The 10000-nt window shown below is 46.4% G+C and overlaps 1 protein-coding gene across 1 annotated transcript in view; it reads left to right on the forward strand.

The window, feature by feature from the left end:
• The window catches only part of anos1b (anosmin 1b), a gene marked incomplete at its 5' end in the record, with an annotated part of 42915 nt that overhangs the window by 18780 nt on the left and 14135 nt on the right, over window positions 1-10000 (forward strand). The window contains 3 exons of the mRNA XM_079998011.1: window positions 7058-7120; window positions 7765-7972; window positions 8332-8516. Of these exons, the coding sequence (XP_079854137.1) occupies window positions 7058-7120; window positions 7765-7972; window positions 8332-8516 (456 nt within the window). The remainder of the gene's footprint in view (window positions 1-7057; window positions 7121-7764; window positions 7973-8331; window positions 8517-10000) is intronic.

A 10000-nucleotide genomic window follows, 5' to 3' on the forward strand; every position in this document is an offset into this window, starting at 1 on the left:
TCCACATATACACATTGCGGCTATTAACAGGAGGAAGGTGGTGGGGAGGGAGAATGCAGGAGCGGCAGCGGTTGGTTCGTCCTGTTAACCAGAGGAGGAGGATGCGAGGAGATTTTCACATTCTATATACAGTGGTACCTTAATTTATGAGTGCACTAACATACAAGTTTTCCGAGTTACGAGCCGATGTTCCGTCGATTTTTTGTATTGATTTGGGAGCAAAAATGTGAGTTACGATGAGCGAGCTTCAGGTACGCCACCGCTAGTTGCCGTGGCGAGCGAATGTGGCCAGCATCCCGCGTCTCACTCCTTCACTTGACGTGGTTACCTGCCCGTGGAAGCACCTCTTTTGTGTTTTGTGCTTTTTGTGCAGTTATTTTGCCGAAAAAAAAATTCTAACCATGGGAAATAATGGGAATTTCAATGGGAAAAATTGATTTGCTATACGAGCAGATTGAATTACGAGCTCTGTCACGGAACAAATTAAACTCGTAAGTCAAAGTACCACTGTATCTGTATTTATTGAGCTGTTTCTGTAATAAAATGTTTTAATTTATTTTATTATTTTTTGTTGTCAGCCATTTGTGGTTTGATTATTAAATGAAGAAAAACATGCAATGAAGAAGAAGAAGAAGAATCTTTATTTGGCACATACACACACACATGCACATGCTTTGGATGGTGGCTGGTGAAATGAGGCCTCTGCATTTTTCCCATCCTGGCTTGTCCTTCCTCCGGGGGGGCAGCCAGAAGCATCGGGCAGCATTCGTCAAGGCGCCCAGGGACCTTGTTCCAAATGTCCATCGCTGGTCAGATGATGATGTGGATGGATTATATTCTTCTACATTTGATGAAAAAACAACATATTAATAGCTCAATAATACCTTATAAATAAATTGACAGATTTCTCTATTACATAAATATATTGCTTGACAAGTCAGTTTGACTAGAGCCCGCACATAGTGACTCCAAGCAGCAAGGAGACCACGCCCCTTCAATTGTCCTCCGTATTGTCAGGTACAGTATACCAGACTAATAAAGTTTATAAACTACTTCCCAAGTTTGAAGCAAAATCTCAAGTCTATTCCTCGGTGGGATGTTCGTTTTCCTGCTGGAATGATAACATTTTCTTTACATGAGAGAGGTTTAATTTGCTGCAGGGAAAAACTCAGTAATCAACATTAGGACCGCACACCAGCATCAGTATGTGATTGATGCATACAAGGCTTGGTAATTAAATATTTTCACAAAATACATCTTTTGAACGGACCTCTATGGGAATTTATGCCCCCAGTCTATACGTGCAGACCCGGAAAAATAGAGCCAATTCGTAAAAAAAGCACGAGGGGTCTAGGAGCCTCGCAGCATCGACACAGGGCTCCTGATGTGTAGTTGCGCGCCCGACGGACCCGGTGTGAATTGCAACATTGATTAACATGGCAGCGTTTCTGAAGCGTTGATGCGCCGCTGACGTGACACTGACGTGACACTGACGTGACGCTCTTGGTGAGAAATTGAGGTTAGGCTGCGGTTTTAGGCACTTCCATGCCATCTTAATAAACTCAATCCAACCATTTATTTGAAGCTCATGACCTTTGAACCTTTCACTGCGGAGTGAAAATCCCCGACTCTTTGTTCACTTAAGGTTGTGTGGGTTCATTTTGCATGTATTTGCGCAACGGACCATGATTTATTCGACCTTACGAGCCAAATTTTGAGACGTCGGAAAATTATCCTTTTTTTTCCGATTCCGGCTCGTTCGTTTCCGTAAACCATCGTAGCTTGTAGCTCTTTCTTTTTCTATTATAGATGAACGTGAAGACTGCGCATGAGTGACATGTTTTGCAAATAAAGCAATCTGTCCAGTCAAATGTCATGCTTCCAAAAGGAGGTAATAATAAAGAAAAGACCGTTTTGAGTGTGTGTGTGGGGGGGGTCAAAACTTCAAATATATAAGTGGAAACGCTAAAAGTGCTTAAATGCGTATACCTGTAAACCGTTGCCTCTACAACCATATGTTGGGGTGGGTTGTGGGGTGGAGGATGGAGAGAGTGGAGTGGAGGAATGCAGTCAGTCATCTGCTGTGGTGCTTGCTTGTCTCTTCTGCTTTCCTCAGTCACATCGAGGGGTCCGGGGTCTTCACACACACACACACACACACACGCACACGCACGCGCACACACTCAGGGTGCAGATGTTGGCGTTGCCTTGGCACATATGGTTTGCGTCACATCGTCGGCGGACTCTCCCATGAAAGCCCTCATGACAGCTCCTTAAATCTGAACCGCTGCGGCCCTTCCTCTATTCCTCCGTCCATCTGTCCATCTCCTCTTCCTCCCTCTTTTATCTCTCTCTCTCTCTCTCTCTCTCTTTATCTGTCACCGATCCCCACCACCCACTCCCTTTGCACACACACACACACACACACACACACACACACACACACACACACACACACACACACACACACACACACACACACACACACACACACACACACACAGACAGTACTGGTATTAATACTTATCAGGTGTGTTGGGTGGAACAAAAAGGGCGGTGCCACTTTCCTCTTTTCCGCTTCTCCCACCACCTCCCTCCCCTCCCTCCGAAATGGATTTTCTTTTCTGTCTCTCCTTCCATCTGTTCTTTCCACGTCCCCAAGGCCGCTCTCTCGACTTCCCCATCCATCCCTCTCACCCTTTCATTCTCCTCGCCTCTCTTGCCTCCGCTCTGTGCTCTTTCCTCTCCAAGTCCTTCCATCCACCTCCCCCCTTTTCTCCCTCCACTCCTCTCTCTCTTTCTAGATCCCTACTTCCCTCCGAGTTCCCTCTCCAATGCCTCCTTTGTCCTCGCTCGGCCATTCTAGTTTGTTTTGTTTTCGCTGCCCTGTCAGGTTGAGGTGAGTTAATTTACGCGCGGTGTTTGCTCAGAATGCGCGCTCAGCTAAAGTGGAGGGAAGCCTCGCACATCGAATTTAACACACCTCAACCCCGTGGAGGATCTTGACCTCCGTCTGCCACCAGGCCATCAATTTCTCCACACGTCCACTCACACCTCCGTCTTTCCTGCCTCTCTCCCACTCTCAAACCACTCTCTGCCTTTTTTTTTTTTTTTTTTCTGCCTCGCCGCACCCAAGTAACCTTCCGACTTCAGTAAGCTGTAGATGTTTTATGTGCTTTTCTAAAACGTCTGCTAAAACACTAACCTGCTGCTTGTCAAAAAAAGCAGTTTTGGAATTTGTTTTACTAGTTTTCACCCGTTTTGTCCAAAGCCCTTTTTTATTGCTGTGTATTGTGTGTGTGCACGCGTGCATGAGCACACATAGGCTTGCGTGTGTGTGTGTGTGTGTGTGTGTGTGTGTGCATGTGTGTGCATGTGAGAAAGGGAGGGGGGGGGCGGGCAGATTGAAAATATATAACTTGTGTACAAAATCTCTTGTTTCAGAGCTGTTCCGCGCAGGGTTGTTTGTAGATCTAGTTCCATTTTCCACAAATAAAATGGACCAGAAAACTTAAAAAAAAGAAATTGTCCATCTGATTCAACTTATTTTTCCCCCCGGAGTGGCGTCTGTCAGCCTTAAATGTCGATGTGTTGATACGGGTAGAGGTTCGCCAGGGCTGTTAAATGTCCATCAAATACAATCACACTTCAGCGCTCCGATGTTCAGAGGAAAAAACATTCAATCTTTAGTCTGAAACAAATTGTTCCTCTCACTGAGCAATCAGAGTCCGACCACAAAGGGAGAGAGAGAGAGCCCATTTGGCCGGCAGCTTCCAATCTGTCTGTCCCTTCTGTCCATCCGTTCGTCTGTCTGTCCCTCTGTCTGTCTTTTAGGCCATCCATGTGTCAGTCTGTCTTTGTTTTCAGTTCTTTCTGGATCTCTCTCCAACCTAACGGACCTCCATCTCCTCTCTCCTTTTCAACGGACACTCACTCTCTTTCTCCTCCCGTCCATTCCGAAAAAAACATATCTCCCCCGCCTCTCCCATTTCCTCCCATCCGTTCCACCCCCCCCTCCTGGTACTGCTGGTACTGCTGTCATCCTGTGATTGCGGCAGGTGAAGTCATAAAACAGCGGTGCAGGGACTGAAATAGCAGAGAAGGAGGAGGAGGAGCGGGGTGGGGTGGTGAGGGGGAGGAGAAGGAGGAAGGTGTGAGTTAGTGATGGTGGAGGAGGGAGGGATGAGGCAGTGCAGGTGCGGGGCGGGTGGGGTGAGGGAATGAAGGTGCAGGATGGAGTGGTGAGGTAGTGAAGGTGTAGGAGGGAGGGATGGTGTGGTGAAGGTGTAGGTATGGCTGTGGCGATAACCGCATTCCCGTTAATACCGCGGTCACGTGACGGCACTGCGGGGTTGAGCTCATTACTGTCATCACTGCAAATTTCGGGTGAAAGTTACAGGAGTGTATATGAAATATAAACACAATAATCATTGTTTAGTTTTCATCACCGTCTTCCATGCTATGTTCAGGAGCTTCTGTAGAAGCAAAACTTTTCAGTTGCTCCGCTCATCACTGGGAGGGACAGTCCATTAAAAACATTTTTTTTATGATTTTTTTTTGTGTCCGATTATTACGGATTATTTCTAGGGCTGTACCCGACTTTTGTCAGTCAAATCGGATTTGGGTGTTCAATTTGAATATTCAACTATAAACCGTACCAACATGCCCCACCCCATTTCACCAAATACTAACGAAATAAATTGTTTTTAGTTGTTTTATTTGGAGGAACGATGCATGGCTTTCTGGGATCGGGGCACACAGAGAGCTGTGTTTCATTCACACATAAAAATATATTTAGGATTCCCATGATTGACAAAAAAAAAAATCAACAAAAAACACAGAACACCCAATCACACGAGGATTAGGATTAGGATAGGTTGCCTTTTCAAGAAAGAAAAAAATCATACCGTCACAGCCCTAGGTGTAGGATCAAGGAGTGAAAGAGGATGGAGGTGTGAGGGAGTGCAGGTGGAGGAGGTAGTGAAGGTCGAAGGATAGAGCGGTGAGGTAGGGAAGGACGTAAAAGCGGCAAAGCGCGCGCGCGCACGCGTGTGTATGTGTGTGTGTGTGTGTGTGTGTGCGTGTGTGTGTGTGTGTATAAGATGTTTGAGTATTTGAACATGTGTGTGTGTGCGTGGGTGTTAGTTTAACATGGGCTCTCCTCAAATGGCTGGATAATCATTAATCACACACACACACACACTCTCTCTCTCTCTCTCACACACACACACTCACACTTATTAATCTTACAGTGTGTTGGAGTGTTAAGCAACAACATGTTTAACCTCTGACATGCACTGCATCTACAGTACCCAGCCTCACACACACACACACACACACACAAACACACACACACACACACACACACACACATAACTCATGGTGTCACCTCAGAGACCAGAAGTGTCCATTACTCCCTCAGCTCCTTTTACATACAGTTGAGTTTGGCTACAGCCGAGTGATTTACTGCACCCAGGCTGATACGGAGACAAAGGAAGAAGCAGAGAAACGGAGAGACGAGAGGGAGAGGAGGAGGTGAAGCCAGGTGAGGTGACGGGTTGGAGAGAGAGAGAAAGAGAGAGAGGGAGCATTCGGTGACAGGAGGGCAAGCAAAGAAAAATGTGATTTAGTGCCTGTAATAGATCAAAGTGGCAGCAGCGGTGGGGGGGGCGGGGGCGGGGGGGGCGAAAAGGTGTCTGTTGGAGTCAGGAGTGCGATGTCGTGGATCTTCCCCCAAAAACACAACTCGACAACCCACATCACACGTCAGGGATCTGGTTACTGGTGTGTGTGTGTGTGTGTGTGTGTGTGTGTGCGGTGCGCGTGCTCGTGGCTGTCCGTTAGGGTTGGGCGATATTGAACCAAATCAAATATCCCTATACAGTTTTGCCGAATACCTCGATAAAGATAATTCAGTGATATTTTGGGGATGCTTATTGGAGCTTCCGTGACATATTTACACACAAGAGAAACGATCATTACTGTGGAACTTCCAACCAGCCAGGTAGAGGCATTGGTTAAAACATTATTATAGCCTCAAAAATGACATTTAAATATATCACCCAAAATCCCTTTAATACTTTGGAAGTCAATATATATATATATATATATAATTTGGAAGTCTTATATCGGGATATCGGTAATATATCGATATACTGTATATTGTGTGTGTTTTGTGTCTTGCCAATTCTTGGCCAAATATCTTTAGGTGTGTGTCATCATCTTAGATGAGCAGCGTGAGAGGCTGACTCACAGGAATAAGGATTCCAAATTTTTAGGTAAGGGAAACATTTGTCTTTACATTGGAAGTGGTACGCCTTTAAAAACATTACACGGAGTCCGGTCACGGGCGCCAGAACACACAGTTTTCACCGACCGGTTAAAGGCGGCTTTGCTCGCTTTGCCCCCTGTTGTAAAAAAAAAAGAGAAAAATGGGGGGGCCTCAAATTAGAACGATGGCATCATATCTTTTCCTTTTTCAGACTTGAATTGAGAGATTTCACGGTGGCTGCGTCTGGGTGCTGACCAGGGTGGCCAGAAAACCTCCGGGCCCGGCCGATACAACCCCTGTTATTTCACGAAACACAGTAAAATCTCCCCGAGCAACACTGGTGAAATACCTTCCCTGAGGTTGACTGGAAGACACCTTCCCCCCCCCGTCCAGCTGTTTGTTAAAAAAAAACCCCAACTCAAAACCTTTGTTTCCTTTTTTAGTTTAGTTCTATTTATTTTTTATCGCAATAAGTGATAAAGTACAAGGCGCAGGGAGATGATTGGATCCAGACTCCCTCGGAGTGAGATGGAAGGGGAGAGGTGAAACCACAGCTTTCGTACACGCTCTGCTTTTCATTGGGTAAGAACCATCATTCACTGGTTCACTGAGGTGGCTCACCAAATGACTGTGAGTGTGTGTATCAACGTGTGGCCGCGTGTGTGTGTGTGTACGCGCGGTATCTTTGTTGTGTGCGTGTTTCTTTTTCATCGCAGCTTTTTCTATTTCCTCCCCTATTTTCTACCGAATGTATTCCTACCACTTCTACCCATTTCCCACTCACAGTGCCTTCAGCCCTGCAAGGAGCTGTGGGAGACCAAAAAGGTGCTGCCTACAAAGTCGTGTGAGGTAAGAAGGAGAAGGGAAAGGGGTGGGAGAGTGTGTGGTTGGAGGGCACATGCTTGCAACTGTCAAAACAGCTAGTTTATGTCTACGAGGTAAAATGTTGTGTATGAAATAGTGCTTGAAACTGTCCAGTCCAAGTGTGAGCGTGAAAGGTTTTTATTAAAGCATGTCTATCTACACAGACATGCATCACTGTGTTAGTGTGTGTGTGCGCGTGTGTGTGTGTGTGTGCGCGTGTGTGTGTAGGCGTGCGTGGTCCTCCAAAAGTATTATTTTTACATCTGACCGCTGAGGTTTGCAAATAGACCCGTTTTTCATCACAACTGCTGAAGCATAGAGCCTGTTACTGACTGAAGGACGGCCTGGAAGACTGACCGTGCAGCTGCTTCGGAACAATAATTACGAGCAGTAATTTAGGACTATTAGCTACAGTGGCCATTAATACTTCATACGCGCGCACGCACACACACACACACACACACACACACACGCACACACAGGGAGTACTTTTTACCTTTCATTGTGTGCACGTGTTTGAGCCTGCATCTTGTTTTCGTCGATATAACGCCCTATTTTCTCGGCCAGCCTCGGTTTTTTCGTCCACTTGATCCCTCCATCGTCTCATCTCTTTCCTTTCCCTCCATCAGAAGCAGACAGAATGTGTGACCAGTCGGGAGTTCCTGGACTCCCTCAGGGACCTCCGCCAGGGCGACTGCCCCCCGGCCCAGAAGGCCACGGGCTTCGCCGCCGCCTGTGTGGAGAGCTGCTCGTCCGACCGGCACTGCCCTGCCCCCAGGAAGTGCTGCTCCAACGGCTGCGGACACACCTGTCAGTCTCCAGCCAACCTGTATAAAGGTGAGGCAGGTTCCTGTCCAAAGGTCCTGAGGGGCAACCTAGGGCTTGCAGCAGTCCAGCCTTTTCTCCATACTGGACACTCCACCCCTCTATCCCTCCATCAAGAGTTCAATAAATGTAATGGGGGACAAATCCCCCAATTTGTCCCCCATTACATTGAACCCCCGATTGGGAGTAGGCAGCCTAGCATCCAGTATGGAGAAAAGGCTGGAACCCATCGACAGTATGTACTACATGAGCGGTAAGAACAATAGTTGAGAACAATCTGAACTATTCCTTTAACTAAACATGACAACAGAGCATCTAAACACAGTTCAGCACTCCTATTTGGGCGTGTCTCAAAGTTGTGTCCTTCGCAGGCGTTCCCCTGAAGCCTCGCAGGGAGATGAGCTTCCTGGAGGATGCTGAGGGCCACGTCAAGGTGGCGTGGGTGTCCAAGTTCAACGTGAGCGTGGAGCCCGTGGTCTACATACTCCAGTCCCGCTGGAACCTTGGCATCCACCCCAGCGAAGATCACGCCTCTCCGTGGACCACTGCTGCCATGGTAACTATCTATCTATCTATCTATCTATCTGTCTGTCTATCTATCTATCTATCTATCTATCTATCTATCTATCTATCTATCTATCTATCTATCGGTCTGTCTGTCTGTCTGTCTGTCTGTCTGTCTGTCTGTCTGTCTGTCTGTCTGTCTGTCTGTCTATCTATCTATCGCTGTCTATCTATCTCTATCTATCTATCTATTCTCCATTCCACATTGCTAAAAAATGCAGGGTGATGAAATGCCTCATGGGATTGTGAAGTTTCTCCAGGAAATCTTGTGGTTTGGTAGCCCAAAAGAATTCACCGGCAAATGTTCTGTTTTGGTTCTGCCTGACGACCTACATCGATCGAGTAGAGCCGTCCAAATATTTCAACCTGGTTCCCTTTAAACTGTGAAACAACTCGACTTGAGATACGTTACAACTCCTCACCCCAGAGCTCTCCAGTGGACTCTGAAGATGATCTTCTCAGCGATGAAGATGGATGGTTAGACTCCATTCCACTCCATCAGTCTGCCTCTGTCTAACCGGGCCAGTCTATGTTATGCCAGGGTAAACTGTGTGTGTGTGTGTGTGTGTGTGTGTGTGTGTGTCCCCGTCTGTGTGTGTGTGCCAGTCTGTGCCCGTGTGAGGTTAGGTAAATAAGCAGAGCTTAAATAGGAACCACAGGCAGCCAGAGTTGTTCCACCGACTGGCTCTGAATGACTGAACACTCATTATAGACTTAAATAGATGGCAACATGCTGTGTGTGTGTGTGTGTGTGTGTGTGTGTGTGTGTGTGTGTGTGTGCGTTTCAATGGAGGGTGTGTATCGTTTGAACCAATGATTATCTTTGTTCAGTCAGGGAGACAATGGAGGGATGATTTAATGCCTCGAGGGCCATTCACATGGGACGCGCTGCGCGCTAAACTCAATCGTTGCGTATTGGTTTGCGCCGCACAGGATCTGCGGTGCGCGGAGCTCCGTGCACAGCCCTTGCGCCCAAAGTTAAACTCGGTTGAACTTTTGCGTGCCGTGACGCAAAACCCGCTTGACCAATAGAAACAAGAAGTGGAGCAGACAGGAAGTATCTGTGCAATATTGATTTTAGGGGGATCCGAATTCCCCAGCTCTACAACTCTTCCTTACGGATTGATCAGGACCGTGGAAGTAAATCCTTGTGATGGGAAACGGTTTCCTACTAAGCGGGTTGACCAGGGGTGTTTAAATGCAGTGGAGATTAACGATAAATGATATATTACTTTCAAGATATGATATCATGACTATTCCCTGTGTCACTGTTTCATTAAAATAAGAAATTTTTGTGTGAAGACATTTCATAAGATGATGATTTTGCTGTAGCAATATCATAATATAATATATAAATATAATAAATTAATATAATATTACATACAGGCCCATACAATAATACCATAAACACTATTCCAGCAACATTTTCATAACCAGTAATTTTTTTCAGAAGATTTATGATATTACAAGTAAAGT

Source organism: Zeus faber, assembly GCF_960531495.2.
Source record: "Zeus faber genome assembly, chromosome: 1".
Taxonomy (NCBI): Eukaryota; Metazoa; Chordata; class Actinopteri; order Zeiformes; family Zeidae; genus Zeus; species Zeus faber.